Genomic DNA, 25,696 nt, shown 5'->3' on the forward strand with positions numbered 1-25,696 from the left:
TCTATGGAGTTGTTATCAAAAGTAACAGCTTTATGTGGTTGATTTACTGCAAGGATACTTTTTTCTCTATATATCTTTGTTATAGAAATGTTTGACTGCAGAGAATAATACATCTGTACATTTTGTGTACATTCTTTTATGTAATCCCTGTTGTGGGAACAGTATCCATCCAATATGTCAAGATTAAAACATTTATTTTGTGTTTAAGATCAATAATCTTGAAGTAGTTAATGAGAAGCTAAGTGTTGGATAGTCGTTAGTATGCATCAATCGGACACCTTCCCCAAGTTTTAATGACTTTGCCAATGTGCACACTTTCCTTTCCTCGCTCTTCAGTGGCAAGAAAGGATTAGACTCCATCGACCATGCCGTTAGCTGGAACCCCCGCACCCGCCAAGAGGAAAAAGTCATCGAGAATCATCACAAAAGCGATGAAGGACGGTAGGTCCAACGCTTGAGCACATTGGCACACATTTGGATTACAGCTTTCCCTATAAAGATACTGAGCTCTCCCCAAAAAAAGATGGAGCGCTTACTCGGATTACAGGGTTATTGAACCTGCTGTTAGTATTTATCCGCAGCTGATTATAACGAGGTAAACTGTGAAATTGAGGAGTTGTGGCTAGTGATTTTTGTAGTTAATACAGAAAACATGGCTATTTTATGGTGAAGCTTTGCAAGCTGTATCTTATTAATAAACTCTCTATCTTCTCCAAGTTTTTTTTAAGCAGTCACTGATTGGTCCACCCACTCTGTGCCTCCAGTAATTTTATAAAACTCGCACAGAGCCATACGTCTGTCCTCTCCTCCGAGAACATGTCAGTCCCCTGAGCTGTCGAATGCAAACAGCTGAGGATGTGTGTGATTTACTGAGTGAAATATGTCTAATATTTGCCGCGCTTGCCTGTAACTCCAGCCTCGAAGGCGAGAGGAATTGGCGAGGGTGCAGTTCATTAAATAACCATCTCCAAAGGTGGGTCTTGCTTTCGCTGCCCCTAATTAACTGTTTCACATTTTAAAAACAACTTTCTGCACAGCCGGAGCCGAGATTAACCTCGGGAAGAAGATAAGCATCCCCCGGGATGTGATGTTGGAGGAATTGTCACTGCTCAAGAATAAAGGATCTCAGATGTTTAAAGAGCGGCAGCGCAGGGTCGAGAGATTCATCTACGAATCCCACCCCGACGTCTTTAACCCAGATTCGATGGTATGCATTTCTTCCTTCAGGATGTTATCCTGTTATCCAGTTAAATTTCATATTCACACACAACCTCCACTCCTGCCTCAGAACAAAAGTTGAAGACATTCACCCCATCTGTTTAACATTCTCATGCACGCCACCTCTCTATTTTTTCTGAAGTACTTTATATTGTCTGACAGTGAACGTCTGTCTAACACTTCAGTTAAAGAAAATCCCAACATATAACAAGTAATAATTAATATTTAGGTGAGTAGAGATGGCAAGATCCTATCTCGCCTCCAGCTAGATCGCTGCCTTCTCCCAATTACACAGGTGTTTGCTTCCTCAAGAACTAATCTGAATTATGGTGTTAAATTTGTTTAAACTGCTCATCACCAGATGGGGCCACAAGTCAGGCACCGTGCCAAATCCTACAGTGTCCTAGAACATCCGGAGAGCCATCAAATTACTGAATGGTCAATGAACCCATGAACACTACCTCTCTCTTCCTCACTGTCTATTTTTCTATATACCTATTGGTCTGTCTTTGCATCTATTTTTTGAAATTTATAGTAATTTTAATGTGCACTGTACCTCTACCACAAAACAAGAAATTTCAGAAGATAGGAATGATAATAAACCTGATTCTAATTCTAATGGAGATCATCTGACTTCCTTTCTCCACTTATGATGTTAAGGTCCTCTTCAAATGCTTGCTCACTGGCCCTGGCAATCACATCTCTGACAAGGAGTAGGTCCCAATTTCACCATGATGGAATCCCACCCCTTTCATTTCCATGTTCTCCTTTCCTCTGGCTCACTGAACAGAATCCCAATAATCCTGAATCCTGAGTGCTCTACATTGTCACTCCCAACTCCCCCATGGACCAATTAATCTCAGTACTTCCAGAAAACCAACCTTCTGCTTTCTTACTCCATTCTCACTAAATTTCTGATGCTAAAACTTTCTTTTCCAGGTGACCATGGTGTTATGGTAAGTAGTTCCATCTTGCTTACAAAGCCAAGGTGATCACCTTAAGCTTTACAATTTTCACCCACAATCTCTCCATGAAACTTTCTGTCTCAACTCAGACCTCACTATCCTCTTGAATGGAACAGATGGTTAAGTTCCAATTCCTGGGCATTTCTTCTGCACCTTCCTGACTGAAGATCACCAGATTCCTGTTCCTCCCACTAAAATATGCCTTACCAAAGACATGGATGACGTTCTCTGTAAATGTGATTGTGCTGCATTAACCTCATTTTCCTTGACCTCCCTAAACTTTTGACATTGTCAATCACATCTTTCCCTTCCAAAGCTTCTCATCACCTTAATGGGAAATGCCTCAAATGGTTCTACTCTTAAAAAGTTAATGGGATGCTTTCATTTTTTTTTGTTGAAGCATAGAATATAAGAGGAAGGGGGAATTTTACACATCATTATTTGGACCACAGCTTGAGTACTGCCCACAATCTGGTCATTCCATTACAGAGACTGCACAGGATAGAATGCAGAGGATAACTAGAGGATGGAAATTTATTGCTGTGAGGATAGATTGGATAACCTAAAATTATTGTTCATTTTTTAAGGTGGAAAAGATTAAAGGGAGGATAAATTGAGCAGTACAAGATCATAAGGGGTCTAGGTAGAGTGAATAGGAAGATCTGATTTCCCACAGCTGAGGAGTGATTACTACAAAGCATGGATTTACAGTAACTGCTTGAAAGATTAGAGGTGAGATAGGGGTTTGGGGTGTGTGTGTGTGTGTGTGGGTGGGGGGGAGGGAGGAGTCAAGAAGCCTGAAACTTATTTCCTGAAAATATATTGGAGATATTTACAAAATGACAGGAGGTATAGTTGAAGAACCATGAACAGGAGAGCTACAGATCTAGTGCTGGGAAGTAGGATTAGATGGCAAAGTACTTTGTAGCCATCACTAATGCAATGGGTCAAATGGTATCCTTCTACACACTAAACTTTCTATGCTAAAGCATCTCCAGTAATTGCTTCCTGAGCGTACTTCTGAAGTTTCCTGGGATACACCCTTTCCTTCTTCCTCTTCTATCCCTTACACTAATCTGGCATCAATTTTGCTTGAAATGTCATTACCCTCCAGATCTATTTCTCCCACATTCCTCAACCATTTGCTGCCTCTGTGTCATCAACATCCAACGTAAGATGATTTCATCCAACTAAGCCCTTGGAAGGCCTTCGGTACCTGTCCCTCTTTTACCAAACCCTCATATTGAACCATTCATACCCCCAATTTCATTCCCGGCCTGTTACAAGTAAACCCATGAAATATAATGTCCAGACAGAATTGTGCTGAAGAGTTGTCCTGACAGAGAGGGTCTATTCAAGTTTTGAATGTTGGAGATGATTACTAATTGGAGGTTAAGAATATTGAAGATTCTAGTGCTGGACCTCCCAAATAATAACTACAGGCATGAGGTAAGTGTAATTAGGAGGAGACTGCAGATGCTGACAGAGGGAAGAACATGGTAGGTCAGGCAGAATCTGTGGAGGGAAATGAGCAGTTGAATGGTGGGAGAAAACCCTTCATCTAGTCTACCCGAAGCTGAAATGCTGGCTGTCCATTTTCCTGACTTTTTCTGTGCAGCAGAAATCTGCTTTATGATGCTACACATCCAGTGCTTTGGCATTAGGAAGCATGTTGAATTCTCCATTGTCCCAAAACATTAAACATCTCAGTGGCCTGATTACAATACTTGACCAGCTCTAAGGCTATTTGGTATGAACATTTGTTTAGTTTGCTCTAATAAGATAAAAAAAAAATGATGGGGAGAGTGACTATTCTCATTTCCTGAATCCCATTTGGAAATGTTACATAACTTGCTATTTCCAGCTTTCATCTGGACATCCTTTTTCTTATCTCTCTTTTGTCTATCAATCACGGTGTTTAACCAAACACTTCCATCCATACAAAATGTTCTTTCAGATTGGTGCTATTTACCAACATGAGAAGGTCTGCAGATGCTGTAAATCCAGAGCAAAACATACAAAATGCTGGAGGAACTTGGCAAGTCAGGCAGAATCCATGGAAAAGAGTAATAGTCATCATTTCTGAGGGTCTTAGCCTGAAACGTCGACTGTTGATACTTTTCCATAGATGCTGCCTGATCTGCTGTGTCCATGATATCCTAAAGTTGGAAGGAGAACAGCCTGAGGTCGTGGTACATACTGGTACCAATGACATAGGCAGGAAAAGGGAGGAGGTCCTGAAAGCAGACTACAGGGAATTAGGAAGGAAGTTGAGAAGCAGGACCACAAAGGTAGTAATCTTGGGATCACTACCTGTGCCACATGACAGTGAGTATAGGAATAGAATGAGGTGGAGGTTAAATGCATGGCTAGGGATTAGAGCAGGGGACAGGGATTCAGATTTCTGAATCATTGGGACCTCTTTTGGGACAGGAGTGATCTGTACAAAAAGGATGGGTTGCACTTGAATCCCAGGGGGACCAATATCATGGTGGGGAGGTTTGCTAAGGCTACTGGAGAGAGTTTAGACTAGGATTCCTGGGGGGTGGGAACCAAACTGAAGAGACGGAGGAAGAGGCGGTTGGCTCACAAATACAGAAAGCTTGGAAACAGTCCGGGTTGGGGGGGGAATGTAGGCAGGTTGATAGGGAAGGGACACACTCAGACCAATGGTTTGAGATGTGTCTATTTTATTGCAAGGAGAATTATGAACAAAGCCGATGAGCTTAGAGCATGGATCAGTACTTGGAGCTATGATGTTGTGGCCATTACAGAGACTTGGATGGCTCAGGGGCAGGAATGGCTACTTAAGAGTGCCAGGCTTTAGATGTTTCAGAAAGGACAGGGAGGGTGGAAAAAAGGTAGGGGCGTGGCACTGTTGATCAGAGATGGTGTCAGCTGCAGAAAAGGAGGAAGACATGGAAGGATTGTCTACAGAGTCTCTGTGAGTGGAAATTAGGAACAGGAAGGGATCAATAACTCAACTGGGTGTCTCTTATAGACCACCCAATAGTAACTGGGACATCAAGGAGCAGATGGGGAGACAGATTCTGGAAAGGTGTAATAATAACAGGGTTGTCGTGGTGGGAGATTCTAATTTCCCAAATATCAATTGGCATGTCCCTAGAGAGAGGGGTTTAGATAGAGTGGAGTTTGTTAAGTGTGTTCAGGAAGGTTACCTGACACAGTATGTAGATAAGACTACAAGAGGAAAGGCTGTACTTGATCTGGTATTGGGAAATGAACCTGGTCAGGTGTCAGATCTCTCAGTGGGAGAGCATTTTGGAGATAGTGATCACAATTCTATCTCCTTTGCCATAGCATCGAAGAGGGATAGGAACAGACAAGTTAGATAAGTGTTTAATTGGAGTAAGGGGAAATATGAGGCTATCAGGCAGGAACCTGGAAGCATAAATTGGGAACAGATGTTCTCAGGGAAATGTATGGAAGAAATGTGGCAGATGTTCAGGGAATATTTGCGAGGAGTTCTGCATAGGTACATTCCAATGAGACAGGGAGAGGATAGTAGGGTACAGGATCTGTGGTATACAAAGGCTTTTGTAAATCTAGTCAAGAAGAAAAGAAGAGCTTAATGAAAGGTTCAAAAAACTAGGTAATGATAGAGATCTAGTAGATTATAAGGCTAGTAGGAAGGAGCTTAAAGAGAGTCAGAAAGGGCCATGAGAAGGCCTTAGTGGGCAGGAATAAGGAAAACCCCAAGGCATTCTACAAGTATGTGAAGAGCAAGAGGATAAGACATGAGAGAATAGGACCAATCAAGTGTGACAGTGGAACCGGATGAAACGGTAGAGGTACTTAATGAGTACTTTGCTTCAGTATTCACTATGGAAAAGGATATTGGCAATTGTAAGGATGACTTACAGCAGACTGAAAAGCATGTAGATATTAAGAAAGCAGATGTGCTGGAGATTTTGGAAAGCATCAAGTTGGTTAAGTCACTGGGACCAGCCAAGATGTACCCCAGGCTAGTGTGGGAGGCAAGAGAGGAGATTGCCTAGCCTCTGGCAATGACCTTTACATCATCAATGGGGATGGGAGAGGTTCCGGAGGATTGGTGGGGTGGGGTTGCAGATGTTGTTCCATTATTCAAGAAAGGGAGTAGAGATGGCCCAGGAAATTATAGACCAGTGAGTCTTACTTCAGTGGTTGGTAATTTGATGGAGAAGATGCTGAGAGGCAGGATTTATGAACATTTGGAGGGGCAGAATATAATTAGGAATAGTCAGCATGTCTTTGTCAAAGGCAGATCATGCCTTATGAGCCTGATAGAATTTTTTGAGGATGTGACTAAACACATTGATGAAGGTACAGCAGTAGATGTAGTGTATATGGATTTCAGCTAGGCATTTGACAAGGTACCCCATAAAAGGCTTATTGAGAAAGTAAAGTGGCATGTAATCCAAGGGGACATTGCTTTGTGGTTCTATAACTGGCTTGCCGACAGAAGGCAAAAAGTGGTTGTTGATGGGTCATGTTCTGCATGGAGCTCAGTGACCAGTGGAGTGCCTCAGGGATCTGTTCTGGGACCCCTTCTCGTTGTGATTTTTATAAATGACCTGGATGAGGAAGTGGAGGGATGGGTTGGTAAATTTGCTACTGACACAAAGGTTGGAGGTGTTGTGGATAGTTTAGAGGGCTGTCAGATGTTACAGCAGGACATTGATAGAATGCAAAACTGGACTGAGAAGTGGCAGATGGAGTTCAACCCAGTTAAGTGTGAGGTGGTTCATTTTAGTAGGTCAAATATGATGACAGAATATAGTATTAATGGTAAGACTCTTGGCAGTGTGGAGGATCAGAGGGATCTTGGGATCCAAGTCAAAGGACACTCAGAGTTACTGCGCAGGTTGACTCTGTGGTTAAGAAAGCATACAGTGCATTGGCCTTCATCCATAGTGGGATTGAGTTTAGGAGCTGAGAGGTAATGTTGCAGCTAAATAGGAACCTGGTCAGATCCCACTTGGAGTACTGGGCTCAGTTCTGGTCGCTTCACTACAGAAAGGATGTGGAAACCATAGAAAGGGTGTAGTGGAGATTTACAAGGATGTTGTCTGGATTGGGGAGCATGCCTTTTGAGAATAGGTTGAGTGAACTCAGTCTTTTTAACCTTGGAGTGAAGGAGGATGAGAAATGACCTGATAGAGGTGTACAAGATGATGAGAGGTATTGATTGTGTGGATAGTCAGAGGCTTTTTCCCAGAGCTGAAATGGCTAGCACGAGAGGGCAGAGTTTTAAAGTGTTTGGAAGTAGGTACAGAGAAAATGTTCAGGGGTTTGGGTTGCTGGCAACAATGGTGGAGGCAGATACGATAGGGTCTTTTAAGAGTCTCCTGGACAGATACATGGAGCTCAGAAAAATAGAGGGGTATGGGTAACCCTCAGTGATTTCTAAGGTAAGCCGAAGGTCCTGTATTGTGTTGTAGGTTTTCTGTGTTTCTATGTTCTTTCAGCATTCTGTGTGTGTTGCTCTGGTGGTTTTTGCCTTTCCACACTGGAATTTATCATCATTTGATTTTTTTCATGGCATTCTGGTTGAACTTTTCCCCCTGATGCTACATGTCCAATAATTGACTGACATGACTGGGCTTCAAATTCTTGTTGACTTCTCTTGTCTTCATTCATAAGCAAAGAAAAAAAACAAGTTTATTACTGATGAGAAACAGATTAACATTACTTTTCTATCAATGAATCCCAACTATGCATTGTGTTTCTCGATAATGTGTTTTTATGATACGGTCTGCTAAAATAATATTTAAGTGAACTTTCAGAGTGCAAAATCAAAGAAATATTTTGACCATCATTTAAAGAAAATGTTATAGTTTTCATTCTATCATCAGGTTGATACTCAAAGACCTCCCTTTGAGATACTGAAGGTATTGAAATAAAATAAACATAACATGAAACTATTTATGCTAAAAATCTCCCCATTCATACTGAATGGATATTGTGCTAGGGGCGATATGTAATTTGTAATACTTTAAAATGAGGTTTGGGAAAGTAATAAAATGTTTTATACTCAGGTGTTGGTTAATTAGTCTGGCCCAATGATGTTTCATAGTGTATGGGCATTCTAACAGATGAAATCCAAATAGCACAGATAAAAAAAACTATTTAAAAATATGTAAACTGGAAAAAGCAGTAATCAGAGAAATGGGAAGTATAATCAATAAGAATAGTGAACAATTAATAAACCTATCATCACAATGTGGATTCAATGTGTACAAAGCAATGATATATCATCTTCAAAGGCGGAGATATGTCCCAAGGTAGACTGTTGGAATTCATAATGAATTAGCTCCTTAGTTTCTGAAGCACCTGTCAGCCTCTGCTGATAAACACTGCATCTCATTTTAAGCCACTTTGAATGTTCTGCATGCCAACTTTATACTCTGCGAGTTTTCAGTCTTAGAGCACTACAGTACACAAACAGGCCCTTTGGCTCTTTTCATCAGTACTGAACTACTCCAGTCTCATGTACTTATTTAAACTTCTTTGAAACATTGAAACTGAACTCCACCCCCACAACTGCTCACAGCTCATTTCACTCATACCACCCTCTGAATGAAGAAGTTCTTCCTCATACTCCCCTTAAACATTTTATTTTTCACCCTTAGCTCATGACCTCTAGTTCTAGACTCACCCAACCTCAGTGGAAAAATTTACTCCAAATTAAAATGACACCAGATTCACACATGATCTGATTTCAATTAGTGTCTGACTTATACTGAACTTCTTCTTTACCTGAATCCAATTGATGTTTTTGATTATTTTCCTTTCTGGTGAAATTGATTTATAAATTAATTTTTATCACATATTATATGATGGGTTTGGTGCGAACGAAAACCTGTAGACAGGGATAATCCAAAAAGTGACCTGAACTCTGCAAACAAAACACATTGAGTAGAGGAACTACAAGCAGTCATTTCTCATTGTTTGGAAAGCATTTAGGAATCAACAGCATCAAAAGTAATTATAAATATGAGTAACATTTAACATGCATCCCTTGACTGGAAAAAGACCTGGGTATTGGGAGTCTAATGATGGAGTATCAAAAACAATGACTAGAGAAAATGACAACTTGTGAAGAACAGATGGATGCTAAAACTGTTTCAACAGGTCCCCCAGTAGGTTGCCACTTTTAAGTGTGAACTAATAGATCAAACTGTAATCTGGAGCTGGAAGGTTGCAATAAATTATTGCTTTGGAAAGTAGATAGGAGTTAGGATAGGATAGTATAGGAGCAGCCAGTGGCGGTTATACATATCAGTACCAATGACATAAGTAAGAGAATGGAATACTGTCCTGGAAAACAAATCAAAGTAGCTAAAGTAGCTGATGATGAGAGGCATTGATCATGTGGATAGTCAGAGGCTTTTTCCTAGGGCTGAAATGGCTATCACAAGAGGGTACAGTTTTAAGGTGCTTGGAAGTAAGTACAGAGGAGATGTCAGGGGTAAGTTTTTTTGTGTGTCGTGAATGGCAGTGCATGGAATGGGCTGCTGGCGATGGTGGTAGAGGCAGATATGATAGGGTTTTTTTAAGTGACTCCTGGATAGGTACATGGAGTTTAGAAGAATAGAGGGCTATAGGTAACCCTAGGTAATTTCTAAAGTAAGTGCATGTTTAGCACAGCATTGTGGGCTGAAGGGCCTGCATTGTTCTGTAGTTTTTCTATGTTTCTAAAAGATAAATTAGAAAAGCAGAGCATTAAGTGTAATACAGGAGCAATAGACTGGGAATGCATACCAAAGAAATGGAGGGATTTAGTTTCCAGAGACACTGGAATCAGGTTTGGAAAGGATAGGAGCTATAGAAGTGGTTTGGTTTACATCTGTGAAGGACTGACAAGGTTGTTTGCTGATGCTATTGGAGAGGGTTTAACTAGAGTGGCAGGGGAATGGGAACCTAAGCAAGATGACCAGAAAGAGAGAGAAAAAAAAACAGGAATTAAATAAAAAGAAGCTAACTCTAGAATTTAAAAGCAAAAGAAGTCAAAATAAGAGCAAAAGGGTCTTGGTACAAAAAAGACAAGATAATAAAAAAATGGTGAAAAGTCATGCCTGAAGATTTAGGATCAATGCATGCAGTATTTGTAGTTAGGTACTTAGATGAACAAATCGGGGCAAAGGGGTATGATTTCTTAACCATTATGGAGACATAGTTAATAGAAAATCGAAACTGGGAACTTAATGTTCAGTGATGTGTGACTTTTAACAAGGATTTTCGGTAAGGCAAAAGTGGTGGATAGCACTATTAATAAGACATGAAGTAGGTATACTTGTCACAGTTGATCAAGGCTCAGAAGATGTTGATTCCATTTGGCTGGCTGGGGGTAAAAAGCAATAAGGGAAAGCAAACCATTGTAGGAGTAATGTATAGACCCCCAAACAGTAACCACGCTTTTGGAAAGGATATAAATCAACAAAATTATGGGGGAGGTGGAGCTGTTAAAAGATCAGTGCTTTAATTATAGGAATCTTTAACTTTCACTTTGATTCAGTCAGTGAAGTTGGAAAAATCTGTTTTGAAAATGAATTCATGGAGTGCATTTGGGGTGGTTTTCTGGAGCCAAGCACTAACAAGCTATCTTGGCTTTGATAAAGGGTAGTGTGGCAGATTCTTAATAACTAAACACTGAGTAAAATGTCTCCTGGTAAGTAATCATCATGGGATCATATTATTTTGTATTTAAGTTGAGAGGGAGAGGGAGAAAGCTTTAAGGGAACAGAAACAGTTGTATGGGAATTGTAACTTAAATAAAGGGAATTACAATGAATAAGGCTAAAGCAAACTGTGCTGATAGATTAGCAGGACAAACAATAGTTAAGTATTGGCAGGTGTTTAATGAGGTAATTCATAATATTCAGCAAAATTGTATCCAATAACAAGAAAAGATTCGAAGAAAGGATGATCCAACCAAGGCTTACCAAGGAATTTAAGGAAGATATTGAAAGTGAAAGCATATAGAGGCATAAGTCAGCAGTGTATCTGAAGATTGGGATAAATTCTGCATCTGGTAAAGGAGGACCATAATAATAAAAATCAGAGGAAATAAACTAAGAGGAAAACGGATGAGACTATTGACAATAATAGTTTCTTTCAGAATATATATAAAGTCAGAAAGGAGTCCATGTAGGCATTGCTCCCTAAAGAATGGTTGGTGAATGAGTTATGGAAAACAAGGAAATGGCAGAGGAGCTTGACAGAGGTTTTGCAGCCATCTTTGTAGTAAGATAGATTCTCAATAATAAGAAATTAGCACAAAAGTGTAGCGGGTAATAGAGAATATGAATGGAACATTGGCTCCTACTTCAAGAGGGCTGAAATATTAAAGTAAGGAAATCTTAATACAAAATGGATGCAACAGACATCAATACTGAATGATGATGGGGAGGAATTAAATACAGAGAGCATCACAAGAGATTTAGTATGAGACAAACTAATAGGGGTGGAAGGTTGATAAGACTGCTTGACCAGGTGACTTGTATCCTAGAATCCTAAAAGTAGCAGCTACTGAGGCAATAGATGTATTAGTTATAACTTCCAAGCTTGCCATGCTGCTTTCCTTGTCTTTGCTGAATATCTTGCCTCTCTACTCTCAGTCCTAATACAGGATTTGAACCAAGATCTCGACAGTTTCTTTCCTTCTACTGCCATTCGGCCAGCAGATTCTGTGTTGCTCCAGAGTACAGCATCTGCAGTCTCTTGTGTCCTCATTTTCATAGTGTTGACTTGTGACAAGTGGGTACCATAGGAATAAGAGTTGGGACTGCAACTGTTTACAAGTTTATATTCGCAGCTTGAAGTGAAGAAGTGAATGTATGATGGCAAATTTGTGGGTGACACACTAATAGATGGGAAAGCAAGTTGCAAAAATGCAAACAGTTTATATAATATTGAAGAAAAAGGTGACGAAGCAAATGCTGGCAAGTGGACTATAACAAAATCTGATGGGTTTCATTTTGGAATTAGGATCAATAGTATCACTTAAATGGAGAAAAAATAGAAAGCTGCATCATAAAGGGATTTTGGAGTCGCTGTGCATGAAACTAGAAAGCTAGCACAAAAGTGTGACAAGTGATGATGGAAAATATTTTAATCTAATGGATCTTGTGACTTGTTTACTATGAATTCCTCAATTATCTCTGAAAATCTGACAAGATTGAAGAGAGAGGATGCCAATATACAACAATGAGGTTTGAGGTGATGATAGGCTAAGGGCACAGAGATAATTAGAACTCCATGGAAGACCATTTTTCAATGGGTTAAGTAACATGAGGATGCTGAAGAGTTGAATAAAAGTAAAAAAATAGCTAATGGGGGGGGGGGGCGAAAAGGAAAATCAGGCCGGAAGAGAGAGCTATTCTGGCTGGTGTGGGTAAGTATTTGATTTGAGCTTTGGAGGATTACTTTGAAAGGAAAGCATTATCTCACATGATTGCTCTGCAACTTTCTACACTTCCTTTACCCACCACATCCCTATATTCCCACAACACTTCCATAGCTGATAAGACAATAAAGCCTTTTTTTTAAGTTATTGGAGTAGAAGGCCAAAATCTAAAGCAAATTTCAATTGAAATCAACAAGAATCCTAATCTCCTCACCTCTGAAATTTGTTTATAATTAAATTTAATAACATGTTTTTATTCACAATTTTAATTTTCTAGGACAACTTCCAGAAATTCCTCCCTGGCTCTGGTGTTGTGCTGAAGACTGGGCCAGGTGGTATCCAGGTAATTGGAGGGATGGACTCCAAATTCCAAAGTGGGTACAGCCTGTATGGAACACATTCAAAGGGCACAGCACCAGCACCTCATCCCAAACCTCAACATCTTGCTGCTGTCTCTGGAATCATTGGGAAACAAGGAAGTGGCCAAGGAGAAGGAGGGAGCGGAGGGGCTGGAGGTCCAGAGGGAAGTGGGGTTCAGGGTAAGCATGTGAATGAGGTTCTGAGAATGAATAGGTTTTGCAGAACTTACTTAGCAAAGAGACTAAAAGTCCTGAGTAAGCTTGCATTCAAGCCTTGTCAGTAAACAACCCAAGTACTCTGAAACAGTTATTCTATCAGAGAGATAGTAGTTCCACCTAATGGATGGAAGGAAGGGTGCATGGGGTCAAACAGTCAGTAGAGGAAAACATGATGCGATTTTGTTGTCTCTTAGAGTAAGAGTCTAATCTATCTCCACAAAATATTAAAAATGTTTCAATATTTTAGCTCTTCTCCAAAGAGTCGCTGTTCCAGTGACCCCTCAAGTCTCTTGAAAGTACCAGTGAGAACTAAGTATCATAGGATTTGAATACTGGAATGAAGTCTACATTTTGCAGAACTATCAATGCTACCAAGAAGCTAAAAATACTAACTATTTTAAAGCTTGTTTGAACTTAAGTGAAGTTCAGGAAATAAATGGGTTATCACCACATATGTAATACCCACAAAAACAACACTATAATAATGTCAACTTTGACCATTATGTGTAATGATAGGCAGTGTAAAAGGAGCTTATGGTGATTTTAACAGCTTCAAAATCTTGAGAGATTTTGCAGCCAATTAAGTTGTTTTGGAGTTTTTTTCATAGTTATGAATGGATTAAACTACTTCAAAGATTTTCCACAAACGCATAATACCTTTGGTCAAGATTTTCATAGAACTTGCTATTTCCAAAGGAAAAGTAAACTGACTCCTATCCTTCAAATAATCAGTAACAAAAAGGCAAACGAACTTTATTTGGATGTGAATGGCACTGACAATTGCACATTTGATATAGCCTAGCTGACAAGATGGGTCTTCACAATGGTGGGTCTTCTCTATGAGCTGAAATGTTGAATGCCATCCGTCACTGGGTTTTGAGCAAGATACTTGAGAATGCTTCTCATCAACAGCAGATTTAGGCAATTGTTCTTATTCTTATATAAAAGGGCAAGAAATATTAATCCATAGCTTGCTGATTATCCTGCTCAGTTGTAGGGCTTGCTCTCTCCCAGTCATCCAGACAATTGAATTCAGTGACCACATATACATTTTAATGATTTGGCTAATTGGTTCAGCAGCAGCCAATGAAATTAGACATCAGGACAGTGAAACAGCTTCAAGAGAGAAGGAATAAAAGAGGAGAAAATACAAACAAAATTAAAAAAGCAATGGAATGAAAATAATTTATTTAGACAAACCTCAAGTTTCAGTAAAACAGTTGCATTTTACCAACCAATGCATAAAGCACAGATCAAATTGAAAAGGCTATGCAAGGGAAAACTGGGAAGCTAATCAACACTGATTTGGAAATAAGTTTCCTTTAGATGTGTGAAAAGGAAGAGGTTATCCTGATGAAGGGTCTGTGCCTGAACTGATGACTCGATTCTTTTCCATAATGCTGCTGCCTGGCCTGCTGAGTTTCTCCAGCATTTTGTGTGTGTGTTGATTCTATTAACACTCTGTGATTGAATTGGGTAAATGTGAAAGAAGTGCAGCCTTAATAGAGTGTTCTGTCAGGAGTTTGTTTAGCAGGAGAATTGTGTAGAGGGAAAAGCAAATGTTGCTTTATGCCTCCTTTTACATGATGATTCATGGAAGCTTCAGGAAGTAAGTATTTACATTTTATCTGCAGCTAATACTGGTTAAACTATCCTTCTTAAAATAACAGACAAAAACATTGAATCATTTTACATAGGTTTAGCTAAGCTGGTAAAATCAAGAAAATGGACATGCCAGCTAATTACAGTATATAAGATTTGATACTTCTATTGAGAAATAGAAAATGATAAAAAAAATAGTCAGCATCAGCTAAACTTAATAATAGCACTAATTCAAAAGAAAAGGCTGTTGATTTTGCCAGGTGGAACAGTAAACCTGAGGATTTGGGCAAGAGGTAATAGTGAACAATACAGAAAAGAAATAGATTATTGATTAGTCAAAAAGTACATCAAAATATTGTTAAAATTTCTTTGAACCAGTAAAAGAAAGTAAAAATAAAGATTCAAATTATAATTGTAAATGTCTTAACATTAAACAATTATTTTGTGTTTACCTTTTTGCTGAAGACTTAAGTAGAACAAAACTAAATGTTTATGAAAAATTAGTACCACAAATGAGAAAGCAGAGAAGAAAGTAAGGAGCAAACAAATCCTTTATGGCTAATAAGCTACACCTTAGAGATTTTAAAAAGTTGGCTATAAAGATAGCAGAATTATTGGTATTATTTCAACATTCCTTCAATTCCAGAACTACCTTAGCAGGTTAAAAGGTAGTAAATGAAATAGCAAGTTTTAAGAAGGGAGAAAATGTAAGGACCTACAAACCTGTCTACCTGGCATACATTGTCACCATAACACTGGAATCCTCCTTTAACGATGTTGTAACTGGCATAAGATAGACTGAATTTTGATTAGGCAGAATCGACATGTAAAACAATAATGGGTCACATTCAGGAATCAATGCATCAAAAACTTGGGTGAAATGTTGCTTATCCTAAATGGGAAACTGGGCTGTGAGCAGCAGGCAAAATAGTTTTAAAGGTATACAATTTAAGTAAATAGTCCAGATCATGAAGTATGATGTGGAAAAATATACTGTCCAATCTAAAAATAGAAAGAGCAATATTTTTCAATGGACAAACACTGGAAAATGTATATGCTAATATGCTGAGTCATGATTAGAGAAAGTAACCATGCAAACAATTAGGAAGGCAAATATCATGTTTGTGTCATTTACAAGAATGCAAAAGTAAGGAAGTCTTTCTGGATTCTTAGGGCTTTGGTCAGATCTCATTTTAACAACTAAGTGCAATTTTGGTCTTTTTACCTAAAGAAGGGTACACTAGCTTGGAAGTCAGTGAATTGTAGATTTCATTGATTGATTCCAGGAATGATGGGGCTGAATTCTGAGGAAAGATTGAATAAAATTGAATATATTTGGGTGTTAAGAAGGCTAAGATATATCAATGGGAAATTAATTCTGAGAAAGGATCAATGTTGTAGATGTTGAGAGATGGTCTTTTCAATCCAGTGAATCTGGAATAAGGAGGCATATTGTTAGGAGAAAGAATTGTCCATTCAGAAACAATGCCTTTTTATACAGAACCCTGCAATTTATTGAGAAACTTCTGCACTGAGATTGATATATTTCTGGACACAAAGAACATGAGTGGTGGGAATGGGTTGGAGAACCAGTGAACCAGTAGTATGGATCTGAGGCAAGGAATAAGCTCTGACATTATTGATAGAGGAGCAGACCTAAGAGACCATATAGGCTTCCCCCACATCAATTTCATGTTATATTCATAAGAGCATAGCAAGGCATAAATGTAATTACATTGTGTACAGTCACAGAAATGGGTACTGGAAAACTATGGTCTTTGCTTTCCTGGTGATCAGGACTACATGAATGGTAGTGTGACATTATGTTAATATCTATTGCTGTGCTGTTTGCTCCCTGACAGGTGGAGGTAATGATAGGAAGGGAGCTGGAGCAGGAGGCAAAAAGCACACATCGATAATTAAAACGTATGTGTCACCCTGGGAACAGGCCATGGGGAATGATCCAGAACTGAAGTCCACCATGAGTTCTCATATGGAACCACCAGGTGCTCCAGCCAAACTCCGTGTCTTCAAGAGTTTTAACAGGTGAGGTTCTCGCCACAAAGTGAACAGGTGCTAGAATTACAAAGCTTAGGAAATGACAGTTAGAGTTTTTCAGCTTCACTCCTTGGTTGACTATCTATCCACAGACATGAGATGAAGCCAAAAGAATGGGATCTGGGAATTAGAGACAGGGGCTTTATGGTGGGAAGTAAAGTGATGCATTTTGAGCAGGAATCCCACTCTGCTTGGAGTGAAAGTCAAAATTACACCACCTATCATACCCACTCATTTACTCCATTTCACTTACACCAGCACCTGCCACCATTTTAGTAACTCGCTCTTTGCAATTTATTGGCACGTTCATGAATTAATAAATTCATTGGCAAGCAATTTGTGTGCAAAAGAACGGTCATGGTATTAGGATTTGGTGAAATCCTCTTAAAATGACCAACCACATTTAAGCTTCCGGCAATTGGCTCCCCAGGAAAAAATAGTTAATAGGAGATTTACAGTTGCCCAGTCAACTAATATTATTTAGTACAAAATCTTAAGTTCTATACTGGAAGAAAGTTGGCACCGAACTAGTGATGACCGGTTAATCAGTTTCATGAAGATTAATTACCTTGCACTGTTACTGAATGTTTCATAGGGTTTCCAAAAATATTTATGATAAATAGCATAATTTGTTGCTATTAGCATTAAGAAGGAAGCATGAGAAATATTGGAAATTTTGGCATAATGAGAGGGAACAGGATCTTTAAAAATGGATAAATCAACAGGCTTGGCTAAATTGTATCCCAGACTCTTAAATGAAGCAAAGGAGGAAACGGCTCTATCACTGTCCAGTCTTCCTTGGTTGAAGACATCAATTTGGGTAAATCAACATTCAGAGTTAAATTAAAGGCAGTCATGATATATTTGCTAAGAGTAAGTCATGTCCGAATCTGGCTAATTATGTTGATACGTTTTGAGAAACAATGTGCAAATGAGGATAGTAATTTTGACGTAGTCTACTTACAAGCAGTTGATTTGTCAAACCCTACATGGCAGACTAACTAGAGTGTAAAAGCCCACTTGATATTTATTATTCAGTAGGAGAAGCAAAAAGTACTGAAGCTTTAGTGACTGGAGATCTACAGCAGAAAGGCTCTATGGTCCTTTTCTTTTTGCAACATACATTAATAACAAGGACTTACATGGAAGAACCACAACTGAGAATGATGTCAAAACTGGCAGTATGGTTAATAGAGAAGAAAATTCTAGCCAGCAGAAAAGTATCAATGGTAGTGTGAAGTATTATTTTGATCATGACACTATAGGAATAATATGATTGTTTAACAGTGGGTGCTGAAGAAATTTATAAAGATTTGACCAGGCTATAAAATTATAGCTATATGGAGAGATGAAATAGACTAGGGTTGTTTTCTTTTGAGCACAAGAGGCTGCGATCTAATTTAATTGGGGTGTACAAAATTATGAAATGACTATTAGGAACAGTGGCAGAGTTAGCATTGCTACTGCTTCTAAGTGGCAGAGACCCAAGTTCAATCCCAATGTTGGTTGCTGTGGAGGTTTCATGTGACTGCATGGATTTCCACTGGGTGCTTTAGTTTCCATTCATATCCCAAGATGTGCAGTTTGATAGGTCATTTAATCGCCCCTAGTGTTTAGGTAGATGGTAGAATGTGGGGAGAGTAAAAATAAATGCCATTAATGTAGGTTCAGTGTAAAATGAGTGGTTAATGTTTTGCTGAACCAAAACACCAATTTCCATACTTATCTTACTGTAAAAAGAACCACACAACTTGAACAAGAAGGACTTGCTTGCCAATAACAAAGAGGCATTGATTTCAGAAAATTTTAAAGAGTTGTAAGAAGGTAAGAAATATATATTAGTGGGGGTCTGGAATTCACTGCTTGAAACAATGATGGAGACAAGAGTCCCGTCACATTTAAAAGATACCACTGAGCACAATATTCTGTCACCTAACAGGTTACCAGACTAAGACCTGGGAGGTGGAAGTAAGCTGAACAACTACATTATAGCCACACTCATTACTAGCTTCCTTCAGTGCCCTAAAATTCTAAGATTCCCCGAAAAACTGAAGTTATGTTTTTTTCTCTTTCTCCTTCATTATTGGAGCTACTTTGTTCTTCTCAAGTTCTTGTGGAGTTTGTCCTAGCAACAAAATGGTTGCTGAAAGAAATTCATGAATACCTCTGAGATTAGATTGTTAACTTGGGGAAAGAATGGGAAAGATTGAAATGTCAGTCTAGCCAGCTCATTCGAATTTTTTGGATGCCGATACCCAAGGGAATGAAGAAGTGACAGAGATGAAGTGCAATATATATACACAATGACTTCCAAAAGGTATTTCATAATTAGCCACATCAGAATTAATCAGAAAACTGAAACTTGTGTTTTTAAAGAGATTACATTGTTACAAAATTAATTCAACATGGGAAGTAAGGTTAATGGTGATTGGATGTATTTCTAAATGGAGAAAAATATACATTGGGGTTTTCCTGGGTTTAATATTGGCTATTTCTTTTGTTATTTGAGAACAGGAAATTTAATTTCAAAGTTTGCAGTTGATATGAAACTTTGCAATGAGGTAAGTATTTGGTCAACATTTGCAAATCAGTGTGAAATGGTCCTCTTTGGGAGCAGTAGTATAATTTGAGTGGTCCTCCTCTGAGGGAGTACTAGATTAGAGGACCCTAGGGCCAACATTATTTCTTTGAAGGTGGCAGAGCAAATTTGTCTATGTGGTTGGGGAAGTTCTTTGCAAACAACAGATACTGAATATAATAACAAAGTAATGCTACACTTTTACACATTATTGGCTTGGCCATAGCTGGAATTCTGGCCAAGTATTCTGTACAATCTTGCATTGCTGGATGGGAAAAAGATAAATGACTGGTGGAGAAAGATGGTAACACTTGGTATTCTGAGCATTCTCCATATTCTATTGTACATAATTTGCATTTCAGAAGTGCTTTTTATTTTGAATGCACCATGTCTCTGTTAATTCTTAAATAGTAAAAGGTGTGCTGGTCACAAATCCAGGCTAACAATCTCAAATAATGGGGCACTGGTTGAATCCTTTCCATATCCTTAACACAACTTTGAAAAAGAGATCTATGTGTGGTCTGTCACCACTTTTATATCACCTGCCTTTGCATGTATGAATCTTTAAATTTGTGTTTTTTTGTGTGGTATCCGTAGTGTTGGAAGAAATACTAACAGCTACTACCAGTCTTTCACTGGCCCATTCACAAGTCTGTTTTTAGGAGTATGTGTTTTAGCACTGAAGTCAATAGGACGCCTTCTTTTGTCATGTGACTTCTACTAATGCGATTAGTAGGCTGTAGAGTTCGCCAGGGTGTTGGCTGACCATATTCAGTCTGCCCTTCATTTGTCTCTATCTATCTTTCTGACCTTCCCATATTGATATAGAAATTTATTCATACTTGTGTGCAACAGATATGGAATGCACTAATGTTGGTGCATTTAACTTCACTGAAGTAAACACAACCAAATTTCAGGTGGAATTTAATATGGAAATGTTACTACATTGTGGAAAGATTAGCTTAGGTTTATTTGTCACATGTACTTCAAAACATTGAAACGCATCATTTGCATCAAAACAAATCAGCCAAGGCTGTGCTGGGCAGCCCGCAAATACTGCCCTGTTGCCATACTTCCAACATCAACATAGCATGCTGACAACTCACTAACCCTAACCTATAAGTCTCTGGAATACGGGAGGAAACCAGGCACCTGGTGGAAACCCACAGGGTCATGGGGAGAACATACAAACTTGTTTTTATACACATACAACTGAAAATGTTTTTTTGTTTCTTTAAAATTTTAGTTAATTTTAGATGTGGAACATCTAACTATACCATCACCATTGCATGGGCATTTTGCTTAAGTAAAATTGACATGAAGTTAGGAACTGTCAGAAATATCCTAAAAGACCAAAATATTCTACATTGCATGTTCAGGACACATAGGATGTAAAGAAAGTGGTACAAAAAAATTGAAAATGCTGGCTGATGCTAGATCAGTTGTAATTGACTGATAAATTTGTTAACCAAAGGTATTAGGATATTTGAGGGGGGAGCAATATTAACTAAATGAGAATGACAGGCAGCAGCTAGCACAACACTCTTACAGCTCCATGGGTGGGGGGGGGGAGTGTTCCAGAGTTCAGAGTTCAATTCTGGCATTTGTACGTTTCCCCATGAGTGCATGGGTTTCGTCTAGGTGCTCCGGGCTTCTCCCACAATGCAAAGACATACCAGTAAGTAGGTTAATTAGTCATTGTAATTATTGTCCTATGATTGGGCTGGAATTGAATAGATGGGTTGCTGGGTAGGGTGGCTCATTGGGCCAGAAGGGCCTGTTCAGCAGTGTATCTCTAAATAAATAAATATCATTGATTGGTGAACAAGCCTGAGAGGCTGAGTGGCCTTCAGATGCATTGTACAGCTTAAAGGTTGTGGAGATAGCTAGTGGAAGTCATTGCAAGAGAAACAACAGACTGAAGGTATGGGAGGTAGGGGTGAATGGGTCGGTTGGACATTTTGTGTGCAGAAAATAATTATGCAGTGAGTCTTGTTGCTTATTAGTCTTCAAACAACTGCCTACAGTGCACTCTCTACAACAGCTGTTTGGTTAGAGGCACACTGGCCAATAATCAGCCCACCCATTTTACTAGAAGGTGATTAATGATTAAGCGCAGAATGACCAGTGTTGATCTTGTAACCTCCAATAAATATCAAATAATAAAGAGGCAAAGGGACAGTTTTGCATGTAACTTCGCAAAAGATGGTAAGAGTTTCAACACTATACTGCCAAAAGTCTCTAATATCTATGTGACCTGATCAGTATTCTTAAATTAGACTGTTGCCCTGTGACTTGATATAGCTGTGTCATTGGATATGGTGGCTTAGCTTTGAAATCTGTCCACATTCTTTCAGTAGAACTGCCTTACTTAAAGGACTTCAGTCTCCTTGGAGAATAAAATAAATATCAAATACATTTTCTTTAAAAAATAGCTCCATAATGAAATGCTTTGGTGGTATAGGGTTAAGTAGCTAGTTGAGCAATGCAATGACTGGATCAGGGGATCCTAACCTGGGTCCCACAGATCCTTCAGTTAATGGTAGGGGTCCATGGCATAAGAAAGGTTGGGAACACCTGATCTAGATTAACAATACAGAGGCATTGGCTCAGATCCTACCGTAACTGTTGGGCAAGTTAAATTCAATGAAATAATCTGGAATTTTGAGGAAAAACTAGACTCTGCAATGGCGCCATGAAACCCTTATCCTAAAAAACATCTCATTCACAGATAACCTTCATGGAGGAAGATTTGCTATGCTATCTACTACAGCCAATGTGACTCTGGATCTGTAGTAAAGTGCCTAACTGATAATGGACCTCTGAAATAGCCCAAGAGCCATTTTGTTGTATTAAGTAAAACTACTTTAAGACAGAATGAGAATCGGGCATGGACAAATCATTCTTAATCTAGTTAACTTTGCAATATCTTTCTCATGATCAATTGTGGACCTTTAGCTAAATTGGAAGAGTTCTCCCACTCTGGTCAAGCAAGAGCCTGGTGTCATATTCAGAGAATTGTTTTGGCGGATATTCAAGACTCCTCCATCACAGTCCCTGGTACATTCAGTATTACAGTTCAGAGCCAATAGAGGTAATTGTATTATGGTATATAGGTAGGAAAGATAGCCTTGTTGTGGGGGGGGGGTCTTAATATTAACTCCCTGTGTTACCAGGTCAACTATAGACAGAGGAATTTTCTGCAGTTCTCTTTCAGCTGAAGAATCTGTGCTCTCCTATGTAGAGTAATATTGGAAATGAGACTAGCAAGTTGAAAGAATGGGCTCTGATGAGGAATCTGAATGTCTGAGAGCATTGAAACACCTGGCAGATTGAGTTTGCAGGAGGTGGTGAGTGAATCAAAATGAAGGAAGTGCAATAGACTTTGTCCTCACCAATCTATAGGTTGGAGATGCACTGGTCCATGACAAAATTGTTAGGAGTGAGCATCACATAATCATTGTGGAGATAGTCCCATACCCACTCTATTGCCCTGAATGGGGTCGATTGGAATTGATTTATTAGTTCAAAATTAGGCATTCCTGAGGTACTGTGGATTATCAGCAAAAGCATAATCGTATTTCAGTAAAAGTTAATTTTGTGACCCCTCACTCTACCAATCAAACTAGGGATTCAGCCCTGATCAGTGGAGAAAGTAGAAGGGTGGGCTAGGAGCTGCACCAGGTGTATTGAAAAATGAAGCACCAACACAACAAAGCTACATTAACAACATGCATGCCAACAGTAAAAGAAGCATGCAGTAGACATGGTAAAGTTGCCTTGTAAACAACTTTTCACAATTGGGCTTGGGACCATCTGTGGCGGAGTTGCAGTCCTGACATAGGACTTGTGAATAACCATAAACCAATCAACATCTAACAGGAGGATGAAGTTCCAAAAAATCCCGTCTTCAGTAATGTTGAAACCAACATGTGAGGACAGGTCTGAAGCACTTTAAGTCATCTTCATGCAAGTCCACCTGAGCTCCGCCCTGTCTCCAACATTACAGAAGTCAGTCTTGAGCCAAACTATGTCATTTCAGATGATATCATGAAATCACTGAAATCAGCTATGGAACTAGATTTGTTGCTTTTAATTGTGAAGTCTTAAGTTCCAGAAATAGCTGTGCCTCCAACAAAACTGATGGGTTTCTACAGGAATGTCAACTGTCCATCCAATAGATGTTGCCAAATCCATACGGAGTTTTCCTGCATTTAGTGTATTGCTCCAGTTTCCAGCATATGCAGACTTTTGTGCGATCAGTATAGAACCATAGAACACTACAGCACAGTACAGGCCCTTCAGCCCTCCATGTTGTGCTGACCCATATAATCCTGAAAAAAATAAATGTTTAATAAATGCTTAGTTTAGCTTCAGACCTCACAGGAATATTGATTCAATCATGAACCAGAGTTCCAGAGGCAAAGAATTTTTCTGCCCTTGACATCAATGCAGCATTTGAGTAAGTGTGATAATAAGATACCAAGATGAAGCAGATTAATAGAAATCAAAGGAAAATTCTCCATCATTTGAAGCCACAACCTCATACAGAGGAAGATCTCAATATTTGTTGGAAGTTAATCATTTCAATCGCAGGATTCCAATAAGGCTATATCCCGGCCCACCTATTTACAGATGCTTCATCAATTACTTCCCTTCCATCACAATCAAAAGTGGAAATGTCTGTTGAAGGTTTTGCAATGTGTAACTTCATATGCAACTTCTTTGGAAATGAAACCTGCGTGTGACCAGACCTGAACACAATTCAGGTTAGTGCTGCTGAATGGGACAACTTAACCCTACCCTTGATATCCAGTGACATTGCCATCACTGTCCCCCAGAATCAATACCCTAAGAGGAGAGGGTCACCATTTATAGGAAATTCAACACAATCAACTGTATCAGGTTGAATATATTCTCGGGAGTGAATCACAATCTGATTCCCAAGATCCTTCCACCATTTGCAAAACATAAGTCAGGTATATAATGGAATATTTATGACATGCATGGATAAATGCTACTTAATCTCCTTAAGGAGCTTTGTAACATCCAAGGCAAAATGCCGGTTTGACCAACATATAATTAATTATATATTCATACTTTCTCTCCACCACTGGCACAATCATCAAAACTCACTGCACTTATGTTATTCTGAAGACTACTTGCAAGTGCAGCACCTCATCAGCCATAGTAATATGGGGAAGTGGATACAGGGGAACATTACCCACATGTTTCCTCCAAATTGTAGAAAATCCTGACTTGGAACTGTATTACCATTATTTTATTGTTATTGGGTGCTAAATCTTTCAATTCCTTACCCGATAATAGTGGGAGTACTTTCACAATAGAACAAATCAAGGTGGCTCACCATCCCTACTCAAGGGCAAGAGCATTAAATGCTGATCTTGTCAGTAATACCTACATTCCAAAAATAGATTTAAAAAGTTGCAGAACACACGACTCTTTACACAGTTAATTCCCACTGCTGTTTTTGAATTTTTTGTGCTTTAATCACAACTTTCATGTATAATACAGCTGCAGGTTATTTCAGTTTTTTATGCTCCATATGAGCATCCTACCACCTCTCTTCTGCCCATTAATATTTCTAACCATTATTTGTTTCCTTACTGATAATCTTTGGATGAAGTCAGCAAGAGAATTGCTGACTTGTTTTATATTTCAAATGTCAAGAGAATAATAGTCTTATAATTCCAAAGAGTGCAAAAAAGGTCAGTAGTAAATTTAAAGAATTGTTGAATATAATAAACTCACACACGTTTAAAATAATTTGCAGAACTGCTGTGCCCTATGGAGGGTTTGAAAAGGCAGCGAAACTGATGACTTTTCAGCTCCCAGAGTTTGAAGCCTCTCTGGAGCCTGAACCGGTGCTTGTGTTCCACCAAGACATCAGCACTCGGCCCAACTTCAACAGGACGCCTCTGGGCTGGACACCAACAAGCACAGATAATTTGGTTAACCTTGGAATAGATCTCGAGTTTAACGCTGAAACTGATGATCTGTAGAGGCCTTGGACAAGTGCCATGAAGCCAGCTGTTTCCAGTACTCAGCTGGCCTTTGCACAGGAGCACTTGGAAAACATTTGATTAAAAGTGACACTTGGCTAATAATCATCACTGCATAAAATACATATTCTTTAAAAGCTGGTCATTTCGCCCCTATTCAATTTCAATGCATTTTGTAACTTTACTGTATACTGATCAAGAACAACTTTTGGGTTTTTGTGACAGATGGAATCTATATGGTTTCACTAAACTTAAATAAAGTC

At 39.0% G+C, this 25,696-nt stretch overlaps 1 protein-coding gene across 1 annotated transcript; it reads left to right on the plus strand.

Annotated features, from left to right (window-relative positions):
- Window positions 1-365: 365 nt before the first annotated feature.
- Window positions 366-25,433, plus strand: LOC132379233 (myozenin-1-like). The gene is made up of 5 exons (XM_059946943.1): window positions 366-441; window positions 1,038-1,207; window positions 12,872-13,133; window positions 16,637-16,820; window positions 25,205-25,433. The coding sequence occupies exons 1-5, from the start codon at window positions 366-368 to the stop codon at window positions 25,431-25,433; spliced, it is 921 nt and encodes a 306-aa protein (XP_059802926.1).
- Window positions 25,434-25,696: the final 263 nt, after the last annotated feature.

This window comes from Hypanus sabinus, chromosome 21 (assembly GCF_030144855.1).
Source record: "Hypanus sabinus isolate sHypSab1 chromosome 21, sHypSab1.hap1, whole genome shotgun sequence".
Lineage (NCBI taxonomy): Eukaryota > Metazoa > Chordata > Chondrichthyes > Myliobatiformes > Dasyatidae > Hypanus > Hypanus sabinus.

Coding starts and splice junctions, on each gene's coding strand:
- LOC132379233 (XM_059946943.1), top strand. CDS start 366: ATGCCGTTAGCTGGAACCCCCGCACCCGCCAAGAGGAAAAAGTCATCG. Junction 442..1,037: donor CACAAAAGCGATGAAGGACG/GTAGGTCCAACG, acceptor CTTTCTGCACAG/CCGGAGCCGAGATTAACCTC. Junction 16,821..25,204: donor GTCTTCAAGAGTTTTAACAG/GTGAGGTTCTCG, acceptor AATAATTTGCAG/AACTGCTGTGCCCTATGGAG.